Source organism: Fringilla coelebs, assembly GCF_963513975.1.
Source record: "Fringilla coelebs genome assembly, chromosome: Z".
NCBI lineage: Eukaryota > Metazoa > Chordata > Aves > Passeriformes > Fringillidae > Fringilla > Fringilla coelebs.
Window position 1 is genome coordinate 17576426 of NC_140031.1, and position 25515 is coordinate 17601940.

General features: G+C 40.7%; 1 protein-coding gene across 2 annotated transcripts in view; it reads right to left on the reverse strand.

The window, feature by feature from the left end:
• Positions 1 to 21226, reverse strand: part of PLPP1 (phospholipid phosphatase 1) — a 63457-nt gene extending 42231 nt beyond the window's left edge. The window contains exons 1-2 of one of the 2 annotated variants that reach the window (XM_084225822.1): positions 21026 to 21226; positions 4864 to 5018 (exon numbers count right to left, since the gene is read on the reverse strand). In XM_084225822.1, coding sequence (XP_084081948.1) covers positions 4864 to 5018; positions 21026 to 21083 — 213 coding nt within the window. In that variant the 5' untranslated portion in view covers positions 21084 to 21226. The remainder of the gene's footprint in view (positions 1 to 4863; positions 5019 to 21025) is intronic. The other variant, XM_084225823.1, reaches the window with a different exon arrangement.
• Positions 21227 to 25515: the final 4289 nt, after the last annotated feature.

Genomic DNA, 25515 nt, shown 5'->3' on the forward strand with positions numbered 1-25515 from the left:
TACAAGTAACAGAGGCAAATGGTGCTCCTCAGACCGTTCCTCTCCTGATTTCAAGCCCACCAGAACACCCACATCTTGGACATATCAAAAAGTGAAGCCAAAAGATGGATGCTGCTCCTTTTCAACATCCTGGCCCCTGATCTCTGCCAGGAATTACTCACCAATTCAACAACTCAATAAAGTTGAGCATTAACCTGACAATAAACCTTTACAGAGTAAAGCCATGAATTATTATTACTATGTTGGCTTTAAAAAGAGAACCAAAAATTAGCAGTTTATTCCTCAGAATAAGGTTGGGTTCAGAGATAATGCTGATCTATAGTAGTTCAAGATGAACAGTTAGTATCAAGTAGAACTCATGACAGATTATGAAATTCAACAGCACTGTCCAAAAAAGTTTCCAATGCCATAAATATACCAAAAAACACAATAAAGATAAAACATGAGCACTTTTTCAAAATGTTTACCAGGTAAGAGGCAGTCTTGCTCAGAGCATAATAAAACCTCTTACAAGTAACCTGAAACTTAAGAGTCAAGTAGAAGTCTACTCTAGTGTCAAACAACAGTTTTAATTTCAATTAGTTGAAAAATAAGAGTGGGTCATAAAGCTTTGACACTGCTGAAAAAGTGAAAAGCACATCTACCAATCAACAGTCTTCAAGAGGTTTCATTAATCCCCTGATTTATTAATCTCCATCACAGCAGTAACTACATTTGTCCATGAAGACATACAAAATTAATTCAGTAAGTGCTTATATTGGTCAATCTAATAGCTGCTGTCAAAAAAGTTTCCCTTCAAAATGCATCCCTTTCATAAGCAGCATTGAAGATCAGTTTCTTTTGCCATAAAAGAAATCAGTAAATTGCCGTCAAAGTATGATTGTGCTAATCTGTAGGAGGGAAAGTTTCAGTCAAAACATTGTTACACATGCAATAAGCAGACATTCCCAAAAATATTAAGCCTAATGCCTAATTAGGAGCTACCTAGGTCCCTTTTGGGAAGTCATCATGATACAGAGGACATTTTGCCACACCAAACCTAGAAATGTTTTGATTCGGCTTTTTTTGCTGTTATTTAAATTACTTAGAAATCAATGTAACCTAGCTACCCAAATATATTTTGATTGGCTTCAAGGTGGAGAAATTAAGTCCTACAGGCCCCATCACGTTCCCTTCTCTCAAAGAAGGTCCAAAGAGCAGTGCTCATTCCAGAAAAGTGACTTAACCAAAACTCTCTTTACTAATGAACACTTCCCTGTAAGGAACATCAGTATTTGCATTACTTGTTTTGGTAGCAACAAGTTGTGGAGAACTCCTTTGTCTTCCAGAAATTCAGTGCAAGTCTTTAGCTGACTTAGAAGTTCTGAACTCTTCTCTCTACATCAGTCTATCATGTAATAGAAACCTACCAGTGGCTTGTGAGCCTTCAGCTCTGGGACAGAGCTGCCAAGTAAAGCCTTGGCAGGGAACCACAGAAATCCTAGAACAGGGAGCAGACAAAACTCCAAAACTCTCAGGTTGCTCTGTTGCTCTGGTGAAGGATATTTTTTTCAGAGAGGTTTTCCTTGCTATATGCTTCTCCCTTCCCCCATGCCACCTACCCCTGGAGCTAAGGCAAGCTGTATGAATGTTACTAAAGGTAGTAGTCTGAAGAAACAAGATGACTGGAGGAAGAAAAAAAAAATCAGTTTGGATATGAAGTGACCAGAAAAGCCAAACTGAACAAGACACCTACAAATAGACATGGTTGGAACCTCACTGAAAGAGAAAAGGTATTGACATGAATTTGTCATTTACACTTGAAAATGCTGGTCACACGCAGACAACTGAAGATCAAAAATGCCAGACCAAATACATTTCCAAGTCTTCCTAGAGCTGCAAGCCACGGACAATGCCTAGTCATGGCTTTTAAATTACATAGAATTACTATCTAAATACATCTAAAAGACTAGGTAAGATAGAAGTATCAGAAAGATCTCCTAGGGTTCCTTAGAAGTCATATATAATGAATGTATGCTGCTCTAAACACTGGCCTAAGCCATCTCAAGAGATTCAGTCTTCTAGACCACTACCAAGACCTGTTTGACCCTAAATCTCAAAAGATTCTAATACAAAAATTGTGGTTCCGATCCAGACAAAGAACAATTTGGAAAACTGAGAAGCACTATATTAAGAAGTGGCACTTGGAAAAGAATAAACATGAACTTCTCAGACATTTTATTTCCTGATAAAAGGTGACAATGGCAAGATTCAAGCTACAAATAGAACTAGGATTCCTAACAGTATTTTTTTATTTTTTAGGATTCCTGAATTTCTAGCACATCTTGTAAATCTTAAAAAAATGTCATAAAAACAAATTCATGTTCATGCAACCTAGTTTCTTTTATGTACAAGAGACTTAATAAAATATCTATGTAAGTTTGGGTTTTTTAGGGTTGGTTTTTTTCCTCTTGGAAGTTATTTTATATTCCAGGCCTTTTATATTACAGGCCTAACCCAACAAAACCTTTTAATATTATAATTATTATTATACAGCAATATGTTCAGGCCATTTCTTATTAAATTCTGAAGACAAGCAGGCCCATCATGCAACAAGGGGCATATGCCTAAAAAGAGTCCTACCACTTAGGAATGAGTATCATGTTTGATGTAGTCTGATTAGAGAAGAAAAGTCTGTACAAAAGTGTAATTTATCAACACTAGATGAAATTTTTGTCATCAATTTCTTCATTGAGGATTCTCTCCCTTTCAGTAAAGCCTCATGTCAGGACAACAATTTTCACTAGATGTGGGATAATCAGAGTTATTGCCCAAAAGTCTTTCATGAGTGAGCTGTGTCCCTGTTGAGGGTACTGAATCTGGAACACACCACTTCCAAAAGCTTAAACCGCATTGGAAAAAGTCTCAAACCTCCAGTGAGCCAGACCAAAACAAAAAACATTCTGATCAACAAACTGATCAACTTTCCCTGTCCATTTTGAATAAAGGCAATCTTGAAGAGAGAAACCATTTAACTGAAACCCACTTTCAATTCACAGAACTGTAATATCCCATGTCTCATACTCCCTCGCTCTACAACTTCTTCTAGCCCTTCGTTTTCAGTAGCTATGGAAAATTTTTCACCTCTTGCATGAGACTAAAGAGCTCTCCACATCTGAAATTGAGATTAAGAGAGCCAGGTTAACATGTTAACTACACCAAGCAGTTGCTTTAAAGTTTGGAAAACATTCAGACTGAAAAGCAAATGACCTGGTTAGACTGTATTTTAACAACTGTAAGTGCTCTAGAACTTTTTTTTTTTAAAACCTCTCCACATGGTCACTAGAAGTGGTTGCTCCAATTATAAATGCCAGCCTCCTGCATAAAGACAAGCAATGGAAATCCACTGTGTAACTCCTATAAAGGTATCATAGCAGAAAACTATTAGGATAGACTGGAATTACTGACATCTAATTTTAAACTGTAACTTTCACTACAAAGGTTATCTAAAATTATAATAGTCCATACCACTCTTTAAAATATGTAGACTTTCATGTGAATTAGCTCTAAATCAGATGTTTCTCCATGGCTTTAGAGCCAGGAAAAAACATACCCTCCATTGACTTTCATATTACAGCAACACTTTCAAATCTAAAAATGAACAATTTAAAAAAAATCAATTCAACAGATTATTGAACTGCAACTAGAACATTTCTTTAGAAGTCCAAAAGTGCATAGAGCTGCACTTTTAGTGCAGTTGTTGAGTTGTTTAGTGCAGTTGCAGAGCTGCAATTGTTAGTTCACCTGTACCCATATCAACCAAGATACACAGGAAAACTGTTGGAAAATAAATTTTCTCAAAGGAGTGCTGAACATATATGTAATTGTCAAAGTGACAAACCTGCCTTAAAAGTGAAGCTATACTAGTGATTACTTGTTGTGTCAACCTTCTACTTATTGCACAGGTCTAATGGAAGTTTTAATGAATAAGCCGTAACGGGAAAAGCAGAGTAATGAATGTAGAAGTTCCGTACGCTCACTTGTTTTAAATTACTGTCTTCCATCCTTAAACCACTTCATATACTTCTTACTGATTAATTCATCTTATGCATTTATTAGATAATAAAATATTATCATCGTCTTTCACATGGCTTGATCAAGCACTACAGGGACAAACAAGATGTAGCTTCAGGTTCAAGACTATTCTGCACTATTAAATTTTGATTCTCCAAATCAGCTCAAACCTTACTAACAACTGGGATACAAGCAGGCTTAAAATATTGTTAGAAAAACCTAGTGAAGAATTAAATTGTTCTTTGTCAAAATCATGTGGTCTTTAAAACACTGAGCCTCTTTTCTACAAGCAATTAGATTTTCAGTCTCTGTATTCCATTTTATCCCACTCTTCTTTAACAAGTAATCACATAACTTTCAAGCTTAGAAAAAGCTTCTGAGTCAAAAGGAGGCTTATTTTTGTAGAAAGTACATGGTAGCAACAGTCACCAGTTATAGGTGTGTGCACTGCATTACAGAGCCAAGTTTTAACAAGTGTTTTAAGTTAGCAGACTAATCCATTCTGAACAAGAGATGTAATCATTCCAGAACATTTTGGAAGACATTTTTCCTCTCTAGAGATAAAAGCCTAGTCTAAATACACTTTTTTCTGCTCTAAAGCAAATGAAATTAGCAACACTAGTAGTTAGAGATTAATTCCAGATTTTCTATGCAAACAGTATCAACAGCACCTTTAACATGCATAAGACTATACATATATATGGGATTTTGCCTATATAGACTTGTCTTCAACTCATTTACAGTGCTTAGCTCTTGGAAGGCATACATTTTATTCCCATCACCAAAGCTCCCTATATATTAGCTACTTACAGAGAAAATGGGCAGGGTGAACCCCACTGTGTAGAGGACAGTGGATGTGATGGTACTGTCATGGAACGGATACTTGATGCTGTCATCATTACAGAAAAAGCCTCTCTGATACGGTTTTATTTTGGCCAAGTTTAGAACACCAAGGGGTAAGCCAGCTGTTGGGGGAAGGAAAACAAAAAACAAAAACAAGAAATACATGTGGTTAAATCAAAAAAAAAAAAAATCATTTCTAATCATGCATGGAGGAAGCTACCAAACATGCATAACTCAAATTTCCTAAGTATCATGCAATGCACACACTTACCAAATTCTGTTTATAGACACTTCTCTTTCAGAATATTACTTCAGAAAGACTTTGAGGTTACCCATCAGGTACAGCCGTTAAAAAAAAATACAAAGTTCAAAGTCTTCCATCCATAAGGTGAGTTGCCACAAAACCACACCGAACCAAGATTACATTCAAGAAAAAGCCTTTGCCCCTCACATGACTAAACAGTAATTAAAGGCAGGCAGCCTTTTGTCCTTCCTCCCTCTTCTACTACCCAACGACCTCAGCTTGTATCTAATTTTCCAGCCTTGTTCTATACACTATAATGTGGTCAGTGTTTACAGAGAAGACAAAGAAGAGACACAGGTTTTTTCATGGTTAGGGAGTTAAAAATTTCATGCAAGTAGTATTCATGCAGGTAATGGGAACAAAAGAACTGCAGGGACACTGCAGAACAAATGGACACTTTGAATGGATTGCATCTCCAGGTAATGAGATTATACCTTGAGACTGCATTTACAGGGCTTTTGTACACTTTGGAAGATTTCTGCATGAAAATATACAAGTTATTAACATCACAGCTGAGACCTAGGTACAAATTATAGCTCTCCAAATTTACACACTGTGATATATTACCAACTCCCTCTCTTACAAGTTAACTTGCGTTATACCGATAGTCATGCAAAAGAAGCTATTAAGACTTCTGATATTCAGGTTTAACTTATTTCTGATAAGAACCACCTGCCATGTAATACACATTTGCAGGAGCAATAACCTCAAGAAGTCCAACTTCTTATTTTACTTCCCCATAAAAATCTAAGGTTGGAAAGGTCCTCCAGATCATAAAGTCCAGCTTTTAACCAAATAACACCATGCCCACTTCCTCCCTTTCCTTTGATCCCCTGAGTAAGCAATAGATTAAAGTGGGTAAATTACATAATGCTAAATCCCCAAACAAAACAAAAAGTAAGTTTGTTTTAAAACATGGTAAAAAAGGACAAATAACTGTATTTTCCCCAACATCCATGAAATATGCAATTCTGCAAATAGACACTCTATATGTAAATTAGAGGGTGAGTGCCATTACTGAAGCAGAAAAGACTATTCGATATATAAACAACCTGCTGTACTGAGAACAAAAAACATCTCAAAGTTAACATGATGAGTGATTCCTTTGATTTGTGTTGACTAGCAGGTAAGTAGCTTTAAAGTGTTTTAAGTACACTTATAGCTATATACTCCATTAGAAGAAAAGTCAGAGTGAAACAGTTGGAACAGAGTGATAAATCCCAGTCCCTTCTTTGGGCTGCTGAGTTGCAGTGTAAAGGCTTGTGAAATGCATATTGAAACTGTATGTGGTAGGTAGCACCCCAGCTTTCAAATCCTCTTCCTCACAAGGAAACAGTTTGGGAGTATTTTAAATACTCTTATGGAGCAGAGGGAAACTTTTTTCACAAATCATCTGAAACATTAAAAATGTCCACATTACTGATGCTTACCATCCCATATAGAAAAAATGAACCAAAATACAAAAGGTATTAAGCTTATTCAACTTCAAGCACAAAGTTGTTTTTTTTTTATGTAGGATGGCATTCCATTGAATCAAATACATCTCAAAAGTCTCTCTCCTTTCTTCTACTTCAATGGTGGAGAGAAGAGCTAAAGCTTGACCACACACAAGTGGCAGACAGAAGCAGATGAAACAGAATTGCAGCCCTTCAAACATGAAGGGGGCTACACTGAAGAACTCAAAGTTCACTCTGACCAAAGGATTGCTGTATGCCTGCATGGCTGGAGCCAGGTTTCAGCTACTCTCAAGGCCATGGCAAGATTCCACTAACATAACGCAGAGTCCATGCTTCCTGTCTTTACCTCTGCTGTTGCACACCCAGCAGGATGATGGAATGCTAATCCCATTACCTATTTGATACAATCATATCTTCTCAAACAGGTCACCAGATTTTCACATACAGAAATATCACATGCTCATGATTAACTTAAGCAGCAGCTTGTGTTTTGCCTAAGTGGACTACTTCACAGACTGTCTTCCACAAAAAGATGCGACAATCTAATATTAAGGACACATAATGAACTTTGACCTGTGAAGGGGGAAAATGAAAGGCAGCAAATAAAGGGGTCAAATGAGAAGTCTCAAAGTAACTGCAAAACTCGTCTGTTATCGCCTACATTAAAAGAATACAAAAAACCCCAAAGTAAGTTACACATCTTACACTAACTGCCCATTTCCATTTTTTTCATTACTGTTAAATTCTTACTGCAATCTAAATGATGCTCTACTTTCCAACAGTGGACTAGAAGATTTTGTGAAGTGGTATTCAGTTTATCATTAACCTAACCCAAACAGTGGCAGCATTTTCACTGTTGCCCATTTTACAGGGAGAGAAGATAAGACACAGTACATGTAAGTAAAGAGTCCTGAACTTTTCATTGTAAGCAGGAAAAAACCCCACCAGTAATGTACATACCAGGCCAGTATTGCCATCAGAGGTGCCAAGCATTTCCATGACCTTTAAGCAGGCTGAACTTCTGAGGAATGTACTTATGTTCAGTCACACTAGCTTCTACAGACTGGAGCAAAGAGTGACCAAGATCTCATGCAAGATCACCAGGCTAAAAGGCAATCCTGCAGATTGTAGAGCAGCTCTCATGCCTTATCCTCTGCTCAGTATACCTCCTTGTCCTTTACACCTAGCCAGTAGCAGCAGTAACATCAAGGTGCTTTTCTGAACCAGGTAGCTTTGTACCTTAAGGGATCATAATGGCTTAGTTGTTACTCATATCCTATAAAGCATGACCGTCAGCTCTAAAAAGACTATTACTTGAAGTCACCCATCATTCAGACTGGAACATATGAGAATTGGATTTCATCTGCTCTCTGATAAAAACTGTGCAGTTTATCTTGGCAAGAGCTAATGACCAACAGATTCTGGGGGGTTTGACAGGTAGTAGCAAGAAACAGACAGCAGTCCTCTGACCTTTCCCTTCCCTTAAATTATAAAGAGAAAACAACCTGGTTGCTCCAGTGCTGTGTGACTTACGAAAGGACAGACTTCTGCAATGCACACACAAATAGCCTCTAGCTAACCCACAGATCAGGCTGGATGGAGCTTGGAGCCAGTCAAGTGGAAAGTGTTCCTGCCCATGGCAGGCATATTGGAACAAGATAATCTTTAAGATCGCCTCCACTCAAAATATTCTATGGTTTTATAACCCTGAAAGTTACAGATGTAGTAGCAAAGTTGAACAGGGAAAGAGACTCCAAAGGTTTGAAGCCTTTGCCTATGAAAGAAAAGTAAGCAAGTTTCATACACGTGAACAAGAAAAAAAAAACAAAAACAACACGGTAAAGAGGGAGACAAAGATGGGAACGATGCTTTAATTACTCAGCAGGGATTGCAGGGACAGAGCAGCCTTTAAGTTTTGGGCTAGAACTGTAAGAACAGGGCAAGACACATTTGTACAGTTACATGAGTTATGCTGAGTTCACAAGAAGTTTCCAACTCTTAATTTGTAGGTCAAACCAGTTGCAGTGCAGTTTCCACTGAAAATCTACATTAACTCACAGTAATATATGTAGCCTTCAGGAACTATTTGACCACATCTGACTGGATCACATAGCACGACAAATGCCTGTAAGAAGGGAAGGAAGGGAGGTCCAGGCTGGGAGAATAGGGAGGAAGTCTATATGAGAATGGTCCTCCACCCACAGAAAAAGAATGTTAAAAATAAATTCCAGTATCCAAGGGGAGAAAGTGATTTTTTTCCCCCAAAGAAAATCTGCTTAATCAAAAAAATATCGATTTACTATATTTTAGTGGGTTTTTTAGACTAAACAAAAATAAAATACATTTCTTTTCTATAAATAAAAATTTATCAATTTTATCCTACAAATGGAAGCAATGAGTACCAATCCATCATCTTTTTACAATGTGTTTAACACTGCAATTCTGTTCTGATCTGTGGCATTTATCACACTGGTAATTTCAGAGTTAGGTGCTTAAGCTCGGAGTCAGATTCCGAAGACTTCCAGGTGTCCATACAGCTTTGGCAGCAAGCTGCCAGTTCTTCTTACACAGGAAAAAAACATTTAGAACCAAATTAGCGTCTTTTACAACAGTTGCTATAAATATTTAAAATCAGCAAAGACTATTATTGCTTTATGTCTAAAAGAAACTCTTAAAGTTTCTAATCACTTCAGCAACATTGTACTGCGTAGTTCTCAACCAGATGCAGTACTCACAGAACTTGGCTCAGCTTTCAAGAGCAACCCAAGACAACCTAGACTGTCCTGTCCTCCCCCCACCTCTGGCCATCCCACACCACCCCTTTTTTGCCTTGGCATTAGTTTTCACACCAACCTGCCCATGCCCACACAACATTGTTTTTCCAGAGGCACTTGCTTGTCTGGCCAACTGTATTACTGTACAAGCTGGCTTAAAGGACAGAGTAAGAACACATAGCCAAGGGTGTGGAATAAAGGACAAGGACAGACTGGGACAGATCAGCTTCAACACCTCATGAAACTGCATCTTCATCAGTGGCGCTTTCTTCCCCACAATTTTAAATAGCACAAAGGAATGCACTGTATTTTGTAAACACAGGTTAATTAACCCATTTGGCCTCCTTATCTATGCAAGTGACTGAATCTCCACTTGAGGTTCTGTGCAGTCAAACTCATGCTGAATTGCTGTTTCAAGACCTCCAAGGCAATATTACTCTGTGCTCCTATCTGGTCCTCAATCAGGAAGTTCTCTTCAACAAAACAAATTAACATCCAGGAACTGGGAGAAAGGCAGTTACCCCTAAGGGATACTACAGCAAATGAGAACATTCTAGCTTGATTATTAACTAAAGTTTTTTCTTCATGCTGCAATGAACTCACAAGAAAGTGTTAATTAAGAGACCCCGTACCGGACTAACATGAGACTGAGAAGACTTTTTAAGTTTCTCAACACTTGCCCTGAAGAACATGATCAACACATTTTGCACTTGATATACTGACAAAGTCAGCTTCAGGTTTTGTAAAGAAATACACAATTTATCGTTTAGTTAGGGAGTGCAAAAAATAATTCTAGCTGTACCAAAGAAACCACAAAACACATCAAATTATATCCTGAAAGCAGCTGAGCTACTTTTTACAGCTTACATTCTTATGAGACAGAGGATACTGTTAATAATCCCACAGAGTCATTTCAAGCTAAACCTATACAGCTGTCAATTAGTACAGAGAGGGAGAGAATTTAAGGTCTCCTACTCTTACACATGCATTTTTGCTTTTATTTTCAGACAGGACAACCATGTTAGCTTCACTCTCCATTTTTCAGTGTACAGTCTGGTGTGAGGAAGCAGGCAAGAGATTTAATGAAACTCAGGTCAACTTCATGCTACTGAAGAGTTTGGAAACATATGTAAAAGGTACTGCTCTCTGCAGAAAAGTAGATGGGCTGAAATTCTTTTTCTATGAACAGTCAAGAGAAAGAATCAACACCTTTTAAAACAGGAGGTTCTGGGAATACAAAAAACTACCAAGAGGAAGAAGAGATTAAAGTAATGAGAAAGTATTCAGACTTTTGATAACCAGAGGTGAAGAATGTACAAGAGAAAAATCAGTGCACTATTTATTTGCAGTAGCTGAGACTACTAAGTGGGTAGCCCACAACTTACCTCCTAGCCACTTTAAAGAACTTTATCTTACTTTTCTACACTAAGGAATGTGAAGTATTTCTAATACCAGCAAACTGATTGTTCTGATAATGCCAGAAGCTGTGATAGGCTTCAGTAAACAGGATACATGTATTTAAAAGCATGAACAACATTCTAATCTCTCCTACAATTCTACTTGCAACTTTATGCTACATACATTTTTATTTGTCCTCTGATCTATGACTTGGCCAGCAGAGAAGCCAGATCAGCAACTGAGCAAGTTCCTTACCACTTTTTGTTATGCCAGACAAGGGTGATGGAGGCAGGAAGCAAAGGAAGCCTTCCTCTGAGCTCGAAGAGCCTCAACACAAGCGTGCAATTTCTAGTCCAGTCATTTACTAAGACAGAACTACATCATATTCCAGTTCCTCTGCATTCAGCAGTCCACTACATGGGAGCACTAGTTCAGTTATCTATAGCCCCAATTAATTGGAACATGTCAAGACTCTTGTTTAAAAACATTAGCATGGACAAGTTTATTCTCCCTTATATCTACATTTAAATTTTAAAAATTGCCTTCACAAGCACTAAATACAGGTTACTCTAAGACCCATGCAACTGTCTCTCCTATGAGCACTTAGAGAGGTGCAAATGCAAATTTTAAAAATGCAGAAAAAAGACAGTAATATATTCTACCCTGCTCTATTACTTAGAGAAACATACACCAGACAAGTGAGCCAACTGCAGGTAGCAAGGACTGTACCCTGGGCTTTGCTCTGGTCAGAGGGAAGAGAAGACTGAAGCTGGCCCAGGGATGGACACGCACCTGGAAGTCATTAGCAGTTCACCCAGTGAACTGGCTGAGGCCAACTGCCCCATTACTGACAGACTTGAAAACATTAAAGACCCCACACTAACAGCTGAAAGACACTGTGGGTGCAGAGGCAGAGAGGGGATGGAACAGGGGAGGTCAGCAGTTCTTTGCATTGCAGTGCTGCTCAAGGGGTTAGTTAGGTATGGGAAGAATCCAACTGGCTGCCAGAGTAAAGGGTGACTTCTCCCCTCCTGTATGTAACCCCTCCTGTGCAGGGGAAATGAAATATTTCCTCACTGCTTGCATTATGTGCTCAGCATCAAATTCAATTAAAGGCTTTGATGGTACTGTACGGAGAATTAAAAACAATGTACATGCCCCCAAAGATGTAGATTTCTGCACAGAATCCACCTAAATCATGGCACTTACAGACTAGGAGGGCAACACAGCCAAAGAAATTAAACTACCAAAGTCAGCTGGTCGGCAATACAGGAAGGGCTTTGCTTTTTTTTTAACGTAGGTGACACCAACTCTGAATGTCAATCAAGACTACTTCTCTTTTAAACATCAGAAGTTGTAACTATTTCCCCATTTTAATCTTTGCTTTGTGGGAGTGCACAACAGGAGGCTTTCAGAGTATTTCAGCTATAACTACACACCCTAACTTGAAATAGCATTCAGTCTCTAGAAATATAATAGGCAATTAGTTGTCAGGAACGTAAAAGCTCATTTTCCAGTGAGTCCTACAAGCATAACAATATTTTATTTAAACAGTCTTTAACAAAGTCAGCAGTGCTACAGAGGGACTCAGAATTTCCATGACATCGTATACCCTGTCATACACCACGTCACTTTACACTGCACACACTGCTGCATGTCACCATGTCTAAGAGAATAGAACTTTGTTTTCATGTGAGACTGAAGTCTGTAGTGTCTAATGATATATTGTAAGAACAAACTCTACAGAAAGCCCAATCTAAACAGATTCAAAAGGAAAAGAGACCATACCCCATATATACTTGAGCTACCAGAGCAGTTTTGTTTTGTAGGGATTCAGGAGACTGCCCAAAAAGTCCATTACTTCAGAATCTGGAAAAAATATTTATACAACATTGCTCTTGACACTTGAGTACAATGAATAATGCCACAGCATAGGAAGTTTTACAGTACATATAACAGACCAGGCCCTGCTTTCCATTTGTAGTAAGTTACCAGCATTAGATTTGTGATCTCAGTTTCTGTGTAATAAGGCATATAATTTTCTAGTGTTGACGACTGGACTCTTACATTTAAAGAAGAGATGGGAAGTATGAAAAGAGTCTGCAGGCAGAAATAGTGACCTGACTTCCATTCCCAGCATCTCCACTAGTGTTAGACCTAGCCATCACACTGGCTTGGAGCATTTTAGCTGAATACTACTACTGCAGCATACAGTAACATACATAACACCTAGCAACTTAAAACTGAAGCCTAGTTTCCACAAGTCAGCAAAAACTGCAAAAAACACACAATGGAACACCAAGGAAAGCAGACACAAGGTAAAAATAATGACTAAGGGATTTTCAGAATTTAATAGAGAATAATTTCTGATTATTTGACAGGCTCGATTTCACTGTCTGCCTTCTGTACCCCATAAGGATCATTAGCTTACTGCATATCAGAAGTCTTCCCTGGTTATAATTAGCAGTTTATTCTCTCAGGTCTCTCCACCACCAGCTTCCAAATCACCCTTCAGCTTAAAATAAGCACAGCTCACTGCCCTTCCATGCCTCAAAACAAGGCAGACAAATATAGACATATGCATTTTCCTTACCATCCCAGTACCCAGTTTCAGAAAATATTGCACTTATTGCTTAGTTTCAGTGACTTAGTAACCTAAGACTTCTTGGCAATAACAGAACTAAGTTACATGGACAAAAATGCACTAATATTAATTTGAGGTAAAAATGTCACTGTATTCTAAGAGAGGCAGAAGTCACCTGAGAGGCTGAAATTTGATAATGTAATTCAGTCTACACTTAGGCAAAAACTGAGCATAATTCCTATTTGGTACAGTTTTCTCCTTTCCTAGGAAAAGGATCACAAAAAATTGTGACCCCTCTTCCAAATCAGGTATGGCTAAGTAACAAACTGAAGCTACCCTACGAGACCCAAGGAAACCCCACATAGCTCCTCTGTAACCTGCTTATTTAGCAGAGGTGAAAAAAGGAGAGGAGGCACTAAAATCAAGGCTAGGTTTAGAAAATCCATTGTTTCTTCAACAGCATCACAGAAATGATGGTGTATTGATATGGTTCATCTATACCTTTTGTTTCATTAAGCAGCATCTGATGGATGGACATTCCAAGAAGGGGGCCTGATCTGACACACCTGTATCTTCTAATCTAAAATTTTTTAAATCCTTCATTTTCCTGTTGCCAAATATCAAGACAACACATGAATGAGAGATGCCAAAATTGAGTTGAAGTACAATGCAAGTAAAACTGAAGTGCCTTCCCAAACTTTTGAGACAGACCACTTCTTGGCCAAAGCTTTTTAAAGTCCAATCTATAACAGAGCAAAAGCAGTCTGTTCTTGTACTGGTCATTTCCTCTAACTCAATGTGGTAACAGAAAGAGTGTTTGTAAGTGCACTAGAAAATTTCAACATTATCTTTCTATATCAGAATTTGTTAAAGAAGTTTATTTGGGTCAATTTTTGGCTTTCAAACAAACAAGCACTCTTGATTTTAACAGCCCTGACTCTATGAGAACGATTAATGCACCAGAGAATCTGGCAAAAGTAGAGCCAAAACCACAATGCAGGTTTATCAATGGACAGTTTTGGTTCTGTACCTTTGAGATCAGTCTCATAACTTAAAAGAGGAAAATTCCTCCCAGAAAGTGGGTCAAGTCATTAGTAGTCAATTGTTAAACAAGAAGAGACAGGCATCAGATCCTTAATATAAGTAGGACAATTTTTTTAAGTTTTAAAATTGCAGGATTTAACTATTCTGGCTGGTAACTTGATTATAAATCTACTCAGAGGCAGGACTGAGAAATTTATTGTTACATCTGAAGTGACTATCTGTTTTAGTGGAGGATGTCCCTATATATGATGGGGGGCTGAAACTACATGGTCTTTTAAGGTCCATTCCAATGCATTCTATCATTTCATGACTAGAGTTTCTAGATGTAGTGGCAATAATACAGATTTCTAAAAAAAAAAAAAATCAAAACCAAAACAGTTTCAGAAAGTATCCTAAGCAAATCTTGCTTCTTTAAAATAGCTCTAAATTATTTTTAATTACTGCATAAAACTATTTGCCAATCATCCATTATCTGAATTTCTAGTGTCTGTAGATTTTTCAGTTGTTTACAATCAACTATTCTACCTAAATAAAACCTAAGAATTATGAGCTTACTTTGCAGGACAGGAGATAAAGAAGAGAAGCACTCCCACTAAACCAGGCAGATATAGCAATAAATCAATCTCATTTTAAAGCCATATTTGTGTGAGTGGCATATCTTGCCAATAGGTTTCTATGCAATTCTGTTCAGCACTTTTTTCTTTTTTCCTTCATCCAAGGTGAATTTGTTTAAATTCTCCTGGACTAATTCTGGAAATAGGATTATCAATTGTGGGGGATAGTAAATCCGAGTCAGTTGGCATACTACAAGACTCAAGTTCTCTTCTCATTGGGTACTTCCGAGAGTCAGGTCACCTCTTTGTGCCACCTGCCTTCCACTGCTGCAACACAGTCACAGATAGAGGATTATCACAGCTTAATCCCCTCATCAGCATCCAGTCAGCAACAGTGCTCCTACATGAAACTATGTAGTAGCAGGCAACCAGTAATCAACTCTTTATTTCCCCCCAGCAGAGGTGTGATTGTGCAGCCTTCAGACCAAGCTGCTTTCAGTCAGTATCAGTTCATACTGCCTAACCCTTTAAAACCAGGAGGCATGTTGCATCAGCTCAGTACAGCATAAACAAACAAGCACTCAAGCAGTGTGGAGAGGAGGCAGGAATTCTTCAGCTATGATAGATTAGATATTTTACAATTTAATTTTAGTGTGATAATTAATTTTCTACATAAATTATCAGAAGCCCCTCCTTGCAAAGTCACCGTCCTCATGTAAGAAAGCTCCAGGAGCCCTTCTGACTGTTTAAGGCTAAGGAAAAAAAATAATCAGGACTCAAGCAGCTGCTAAGGAACCCAAGAGCTGATAAGCATCTTGCTCTACTATGCCAAGAGAAAACTGAGTTCACAATATGGCTCTTGGGAAGGCACTGGAAAGTGAACTAGGATTCACCCACTACTGAAAAAAGTAAGTGCAAGAACTTCTGGTTTTGTGTCAAAAGTTAGTAGAAGATACACAACAGCAAAAGCTGGCAGAATATGAACCAGACCACTGACTTTGAATAGTGTTCATTAACTAATTGATCTCCTACTTAAAGTTTTTCTGCAGGCTTCTGATCAACAGGGACTGAGTCTCTGGTAAAGCATCTTTATGCTGGGGAAAATAAAAAGTAACTGTTGCAAAGAAGAAAGCATATTAGCAGATGAAAGATTTTCCCAGTTTCAGGTAACAAGTACATCTCCAATTAAATGAGAGTGTCAACTTAGTAAGTACTAGGTCATGGTACCTGGTGGAGAGTGTCACCGAAGACAAACTGCTCTTTCATATGTAGCTGTTACAGCTTTACAATGTATTCATGAACTAGAAAAAGTATTTAGCACCCACATGATGTGGAAAATAAGAACAGTGACACATATGTCAGTGAGTCACAAATAATAGCGGAGGAGGTTTTATTTGAACTAGGGCAATCAGGAAGTGCTAACCCACATAGAAGGAGCCTTCCCGGACTGCACAGCAATACCTTAATTGTCACCGAGACTGCAGCCTCCAGCGACAGCGCGAGTAAACACTCTCAAGAGAGGAGAACGGCACTGAGTGCAAAACAATGTGCAGGGTGTGCAGGGTGGTCCAGTCATCCCAGCCCCACAGGTCACACCCTGCAAAAGAAAACTCACAGTGTCCTGTACACATGCATCTGCCGTTTAGAATGTTGTCATTATCACAAAACATTCCACCAGTCTTTAAACAGCAAGCTGAAAGTAATGTGAGTGCTTTCTGGATTCAATTTACATGCCCGTCTATCTGGAAGGATGGAAGTCCTTCCCTTACTCAGAGGTAGTTTCATGAAAAAAAAAAATAATAATCATGGTAATGTATAAATAAAACTGCCATAATCTCACCTTCCCCACAGTCACAGGGTAGGACATAGAGAGGGAGAAATATGTCAAAATCCCTACATGAACACAAGTATATTCCACAGCAGTTTTAAATTTAAGTAATTCTTTTCTCCAATATATTGGAAATAGTAAAGTGAATAGAGAAGCAAGGGTTTAATTCTTTAGAAGGCTTCAGTTTTTCTAATCTTGGATTGGACATATTCTTGCATTACACAAGCAATCCCATATTGACAAGTACACTCCCCAATTACTTATAAGTAATAACCTTGTCAGTATTATTATAAGTAGTAAGCTTGTCAGCAATTGCACAGTCAGACAAGGGAATAAAGAAATACAGTTGGGTCGTATTGCACCTCTGCACTCAAGTTAGGCATCAATTTCAACAAGTACAGACCAGATGAAAATAGTCCCAGAGGTGTGACAGAAGTGTTTTCCTCACGGCTCTGGTCACCTCTGCAGAGCTTCCTTTAATCTTTGTCTTTGTGAGAGTCTGATCTAAAGATAAATGTATTTAGCAGTTCTTCTGCTGATTGCAGGAATATTGCCATGTATTTCCTAACTTTGTTCTTTAAGTGTTGTTTACTTGCCTTAATGAAAAAGGAACCTGAGTTGCAATCAAACAAACAATAGACCTGTAAGAGTGGCAAAGAGTGTATATGTGTATATATAGTACTTAATGAAAACACCAGTTGCAAGCTAACTAATCAAGCTGTTCTAATAAGCTGTCATTTTTTGCATGACAGTTTGGAAGTGTAATAAACCATAAGAACCAAGCCTCAGTATCTACCCGTGAAAAATGGTTTTACTACTGTTGAGAATGCCAATCTCTGCCATGCTATATAAAATATCTATCAAAAAACCTACAAGAGACAAGTAACAGAGGTATGAGGGAGAAAGAAATCCTGCAGTCCAGACCACTCATGCTTCCCAGTGCCAGAAGCAGCTGAGCACTGTCTACTGGAGCGTGGGGAGTAAGGGAGGCGCTGCCTGCAGCACTGCAGAGCTGCATGCGGACATGCAGCACACACACACACCCAGCACTGCAGATCCTCACACAGAATGCAGATACAGCCTCCTCACACTATCTGAGGACAGACACTGCAGAAACCTGCAGCTTTTGCCTTTTTCTGATTGCAGAACATAAAGCTAATTGAATGCTGAAACACCTGCATTATTTTTAGGAGAATTATCATACTGATAAGAGGGAAGGAGCTGTTTTCTCAGGGGACCAAAGACTGCTTTCCCTGAATTTTCTCTCCTTTAGTGGGTAAAAAGGCAGGAGAGGGAGAGATCTTTCTTAAGGATAATTACAAGAAACTTAGACTTGAGTCTCAGGGAACCAAATTGGGCTAATTTTAAAGATGTTTTTACCTCCTACTTTTTTTCCCCCTCTCCCCACCTCCTCTTCTTTGATGTCTTTCTTATTCTCTTATCTCGGCTCCATCTTAAGCATGTCACATCTTTCAATAAATCTATCTAAATCACAGACACACACACAAAAATCAGAAGACAGCTCTTTTTCCCGTTTTCTTTCCTTTGAAAGACTTATGCTGGGAAAGTTGAAACCACACAAAAATGGCTTGACTAAACCAGGAGCGAGTAACTCAGACACACAATAAGAATCAAGCACATCCACTGCAGTGAGTTCATGGGTGTGTCAAATCACTGCAACTCCAAGTGGTATGCTTGGATATCACTTAGGCTTCAAGTCCAGCATTACTGGGACAATTAATTTTTCTTCCTCATCTGCTTTGGAGAAGGTGTAAATAGGAAAAGAGAGGAGAAAAAAGAAGAACTCTGGATTAAGTGACAAGAGTTACCTTGGGGATTCTGAGGATGCTACTGGTACCCCTTTTTGTGGTAGCATGGGCTACCACACCAAGACTGAAGTTTCACTCCTCAACTGAAACTGGTCTTCCTCGTTTTTAAACCTTCAGTTCTGTTGGAGGCCTTGCCGTCTTTGCAGTGGAGATACTAGGTATCATTTATCCATACTGGCAAGTCACTTTATCTGGGCAGTTACCTCTGTCATTTGAGCAGAAACCAAAGTGCACAGGCAGGGGGAAGGGCAAGGGAAAAAGTGAGAGTTAAAAGTCCACAATCAACAGGAACAATTTTTTTTTTTAACAGCAAAAATATTAAAACAGCCCACTAAACACAGGTAAGACTTATGTTCTTCTAAGGGCCTGTCTCAGCCACATGAGAGGCAGGCAGAAGAGAACTTGGTCCTACACCCAGTATCTTTGCCATTCCGCAAATGGAAAATCTTTTTATCTCAGCTAGAGTTTCACTGAAACCTGTAACTCAATGTGTTTAAAGTTGCAGGTGTCAGGGAACTTCATATTATGCACTGCCTGCATTTTTCAGACTTTTCAGGAAGTAAACAAGCCCAAGGGAAAATAAAAAGTCTGGCAACCTTCCAGCACACAGAGGCACCAGATAAGTGCATCTGTGATCAAAATGCTACACAGGGTGAGGGGGAGAGAAGGGTGTGTAAACTGCTATTACACTGCAGAGCAAGGTCAAAAACCTACCTTCCCAGACAATGATTTGGGACAGGGAAACCCTCACCCTTTCAGGTAGATGACCATCAAGTTATATGCTTCTGCAGCCTTACTTTCCATATATTTTGCTTTCCTTGATTACTCAAGATTACTTGCAATATACCCATATGCTTCATGCAGACCAAATGATATGCAAAGTGCAAAATTTTTGTCTAAATATAAAGATTTTGTAATGACAGTTATCCAGACAGACAAAACTACTTCACTCAACATAAAGACAGCATGAAAGTTTAAGTCTCACAATAGCACAGTTTGATAAAACTCCTGATTTGAAAAAAGATTGCCCCCAGTGGATTACATGGATCCACTATCATTTTGAAAAAGCTCTCCCTCCTGTAACATCACATCAGAGCAATGTATCATTCATTGTAATTTTGCCTTTTAATGGCATTTAGCTACAGGTACCATTGCTATTTGAAGCATCCAGCAAGAGAAAAATGTCGTTATGTTTTTACTGATGCTACAAAAAGTAAGGCTCAGCCAAAAAATTCAGCCAAGCAGAAATTAATGAGCTAGGCCTGAACACTATCCACTGAACATGACAAGAAAGTGCTTATATTACTGAAGTACTGACATTATTTGCTTAAGTAGCAAACATCCAAAATCAGCACTTCCTAAGACCAAGAAGTATATCTGCAGAGTGTAAAGACACTTCCCAGGCTCCCAATACTGCGAGGTGCCACTTTACAAAGTGAAACTGCCCCTTCTCTGATCGGTAACTGACATCATTGCTCTTTACACTGTCTCATTACATAAAAGGAGAGTTAATGCAAATTGGCAGGACATAAAATAGTTTCATTAGAGACTGAAATAGAATAAAGCAATACTGCGAAGCCAACATCTGAGCTGGCCAGGACAAGCATTGCAGCGATGTGGCAGTGTGCTGTGGCTGTGTCGGTTCAATCCCTGGCCATCACGGAAGCATCGCTCCTGCCCCGACACCCGTCTCTCCCTGCTGCACACGGACTCGAGGGCGCAGACACCGCGCTCTAATGAATGCCTCATTTCGCTTCCAGCCTGCAGCTCCAGCGGTGGCTCGGTGACACCGACACCGCATTCAGCTCGAGCCTTACAGCGAATCCCTGCCCTGCTGCCGAGCACCGTCGTGCCTCTGCAGCACCCTGGATGGATGAGGCGTGTTTCCGTAATGACGGCCCCTTCCAGGACAGCTTCCCGACTCACTCGGGATAACAAACACATCCCAGCGGCAAGTATCTACTAGACAGCTACCTCTCCAGCACTGGCTTTTGCCACAACCGGTCTTCATCCGACAGAGGTGGTTAGGGAAGGAAGAATAAGGACATCAGAGAGAAGAGGGACCTTCAGATGTCAGAGGATAAGCTGCAGCAGCTCCCTCCCCCCGGGGCTTTCCCTTCCCCTCCCGGCCCACGGCAGCGACCAGATCCCCCCGTGCGGGCGCGGAGCGGGAGGCGAGGGAGCGAGGGAGGGGCGGCAGGCACGGCGGGGGCTGCGGGCCGGCAGGAGCCCCGCTCCGGGTGGTGCCGGCGCGGCGGGGAGGGGAGGCGAGCATGCGACCAGCGCGGTGCCGTGCGGGGGGGAGCGCGGCGCCCCGGGGGCGGCTCCCCCCGCTCCTCCGCGGCCCCCCGACCTACCCAGCAGCACGCAGAGCACGTCCAGCGCCACGAAGGGCAGCCGCGTCCTGTCAAACATGCTGGCGGCGCCCGGCGGCAGGCGCGGTGACAGCCTCGGCCCGAGGGGCGGGAGCGCGGCGGAGGCGGCAGGGAGGGGCTCCAGGCGAGGCACTCTGAGGGAACGGCCCCCCCCGCGCTCCGAGCAGCCGCCGCCACCCGCACTGCGCTACTGCCGCCGCCGCGGCCCCCGCACGCCTTTAAGGCCGGGCACGGGCGGCGGGGCAGGGCGGGAAGGGCGGGCGGCGGCGGCGGCGCCTCGGACCGCCCTCAGTGACGCCCCGGGCCCGGCCCCGGCCCCGGTCCGCGCCGCCAATCGCGCCGCGCTGCGCCCCGCCGCGGAGCCGCGCAATGCCCGGGCAGCGAGCGCGGCCCCGCGCATGGCCCGACACGGGCTGAGCGCGTCCTGCCCTCACCTGCCCGCCCGGCCCGGCCCCGAGGGCACACCGGCCGTGGCTGGCTTCTGGGGGGGAGAGGGTTGGTCCTCCGCGGAGAGCACGGGGAGATATTCTTATTATTCTTACTATTATTTAGTAGTAGTAGTAGTAGTACACACGGAAAAAGCTGTTTCCACCTCTGGAATCACAGAATCCTCCGGGTTGGAAGGGACCACAGAGGGTCATGTGGTCCAGCCTCCCTGCTCGAGCACCATGGACAACTTGGCTCCATCCTCTTGGCACCCAGCCCTTTTAGATTTTTGTACGCATTGACGAGTTCCCCTCTCGGTTGTCTCTCTCTTCTCAAGACTGAACAGGCTCAGCTCTCAGTCTTTCCGAGTGAAGAGATGCTCCAGTTCCCTAATCACCTTTGTTGCCCTCTGCTGGACCTGTTCCAGGAGCTCAATGTCTCTGTAGGGCTGAGCAGCCTAGAACTGGACAGCCTACTCCAGATGTGGCCTCACCAGGACTGAGTAGAGAAGCTGCAGGAATGCTGGAAAATTGCAAAAAAAAAAATTACAGAACAGCTGGAAGCAGAGTTTCAGCCCAACCCAACCCGAAGCAAACTTTTTCCATGTTAAAACCTTTTATTTGGAAAGAAAACACCAACACAAAGTAAATGTTTTCTGCATAGACACATTTTTATTTTAGCACCATTGACGACAAACCTGATGATTTTTTTCGCCAGTGTTAGGGCTGTGGGCACAAACGTGTAGCTCCTGCTACGGAGCACATCTGTGTTTTGTTCAAGGCAACTGCAGGTGGGATGAGTGGTGCTTCCCACAGAAGACCAGACCTAAGTTTTTCAGCCATTTCTTATGTATTGCAGTCCCTAATTCTGCAAACAGCTTAACTTTGTACAATATCCTAACAGCTGAAAAACAGGTTTGAGGGATCCACAAGAGAGACAAGTTCTTGAGGTGAAAGTGCCTCACTGAATATGTTGTATCTTCAACTGTGCTGCCTAAAAAGGCACATAAAGTAGCTCTACATAGAGTATATAAGGAAACTCTACATAGTAGAGGAGATACAGGAGATCCCAATTTTATCTCAATGCCTAAGCATCATCCCAGCTACATGTCAAAATGGACAGTTCTAGAGATTAAAACTTGATTTCTTTAAGTGCAGTGTAAATTAAAGAGCATATTTTCCTGTGCAACTGTGCTGGGATGGTTTCATGGATGTAGAAATTCCTGTTGTCTTAAAATGAATGAAGTAATGGAACAAATTGGAGCACAACCTGGCAATGAGGAGAGCTGGGCTTATCTTTATGAGAACTGCTGCTGAAAGAAAAGTGTGCAATCTGCTCTGTTCCTCACAAAGCTGGGAATTGTTCACGAGGTCTTAAGTCAGGACTGGATAACATGCCCAAAATTGCAAAATAGTTAGAAAAAACAGAGAACAAACAATGCAAACATTTAACGCACAATTGCCATAATTGCTTTCTTCAACCCAAAAGCATCAGGCTAATCTTGTTCAGGCTAAGCTGCAAACAGCCCCCTTGATCCACACCCCTATGCAGTAAATTAGAGACCTGAGAGATTGCACTAATTGAAATGGACCTCTTCCCAGAAGAATGTGAGCAAGATAGCGATTACACTTAAAAACACCTGGAAATTGGGTTGCAGCACAGCATTCACTGACAGAAATTAATCACACTTTATTGTCTTGCAGTTTCTACATCTCTGTTTCACCCTTGAGATGTAGCTTGCCTGAGGGAAGAGGCATCTCTGCAGCCTTCTACCAGAATTCAGGAAAGAAAGCAGTCACTGGCTCCTCTCCAAATTTTCCATTGCACAAGGGATATGAGCCTTGCTATTGCAACCCTATTCTTACCACTTGGCTTGCTAGGTGTTGGAAAACCCCAGCTGAGCATAGTTTGGGGGTTTGGGCAGCAGTGTACAGTTCTAGGTTCTCAGAAGGCTTTTCTGGGCCTTCTTAATTGGACAGGTATTAGCCATGGAAACATGGCAACGCAAGCACTTCCAGCCTGAAGTACTACTCAGATTAGCAAAACCCTAAATTTACACGAGGGCTATGTTAGCCGAAGTACTGGCATCTTCAGATATGTTGTTATTCCATACAAAAAAGGATGTTTTGGTGTAAACTGAAGAACAAGTGAAAAACCAAAGCATGCATACTTTAGTACCTTCAACAAATAAAATGGTGTCTGCAGTAGCAACAAAGCCCATGGTTGCAGAAACAGTAAACTGATGCTATTTGATTAGAGAGCATCTGGATCAGTATATTCCAGAAGGGATGGATGTTGGCTGATTATAAACACAAATAGATATCATGTTCGGCATTAATTGGAGGTTCAGGGTTTTTAACTATACAACACAAATACCAGAGCCTCAAAGTTTCAGTTTCTTCTGATACTGTGAAGCTTTGTAGCGTCTCTCAGCTTCATGGCATTTTTACAGCGTAGGCTTTGCTTGGTAGCTGTCCCTCACAGCAAAGTGCTAACTGCTGCCACTGGTCTTAGCCACTGCAGTGACCCAGTGAGATCAAGTCAGAGCCACTCATATGCTTAACAAAATGCTAAAGAACAATTTTGGACAGAAGTAGAAATGAAGGCAGCAGACGAAGTTCATTATTTATGTTTTCTAATATCCCTTAATGAGATTTACATGCTAAGTTAGTCTTAATATTACTCTCTAAAATTTAGACTGTTGAAAATATCTTCCCCTCTCACCTATTCTCTTGTTTAGTATGGTTTAGTTTTTTAGTTGGTTTGTTTGCTTGTTTTTAAAGTAGTATCTTTTTATTTATTTCATGGAGGGCAGTGAGCAGCAGCAAACACCAAGACCAAGTTAAAGCCCTATTAATGTCTTTGTTTTCTTCTGTTTCTTCTACAAATTGTGATCTTCAGTGTTTGGACTATTCTTCTTAGAAGTTTTGTGTGTACAAGGATTACATTCTCAGGAAGTTTATCATCAGTCTCTAGTGGTACTTGTGTGATAATTAATTAGTACTGACCCAACAGGACTCTTTAACTGCAATTAACATTCATATGGATCAGCAGATTTAGTAAATGACGGGATTTCCCCAGGCTTGTTTCTCTGTAGCTTGTTCTGGGGTGGGAGTCAATAGCTCTGAATGAGCTGTTACCATTCAGGAAAGAGATGAGAGGGTCACTGTGGATAGTTCTGGGAAGCCAGCTTCTGAGAGCTCGGAGGGAGAACACCACTCCAACCATAGCTCTCGAATGCTATTAGGAAAGAGAGCAATCTGATAAATCTCATTATGACACATTCCTGAATGCAAGAAATCTCACATCAAAATGGGCAAGTAGAAGCAAAGGAAGCAAGAAGTAAAGCAGAAAAGAAAGCATATTTAGAACTTGTATACAAAGTTTCAATGTAGCAAAACCAGAATATGGTATTTCAACATTTAAACAGAGAGGAAAAGTCTTTTTGAGGTACAGATCTAGGAAATCATTAAATATGTGGAAAAGGTTAAATGTGTAACAAGCATTCAGTACTTTGTATCAGCTAAGAGCTAGGGAAAACTTCTACAAGATGTTACACCACAGGACTTTTTTACATCAGAATATTCTGTAATGTTTTTTTCTCTGGATACTGTGGGGCACAAAATTACAAAGCGGCTAAGAGGCACTAGGTGAATTCATAGAGGACAGGTCAACAGATCATGGCAGTTTCAGAAACATCCTTTTTCTGATATCCCATGTTTAGAAAGAACTGCCGGGAAACAGTCATTCCATTGCGCCTGTTTCTTAAACTCCCCCGTAACATCTGCTCCTGGGCATTGCTGCACAGTTTTTGGCTGGATGGACTTGAACTGAGTCAGGTCTTCATATGTTCAAAAGCAGTCTGTGTGCGCAGTGTAACACTGCAAAATGCATTAGTAATAGCAGAGATTAAAAAGTTCAGACATATTTGTAATGTTCCATCGGTTTCAGACTCTGCAACACTTTTGTGTGGCTGTTTTGAATTTATCTGCCAAAACCCCACTCATGGAGTAAGGAGGACAAGGAGAAAAGTTTGCAAGATAGCC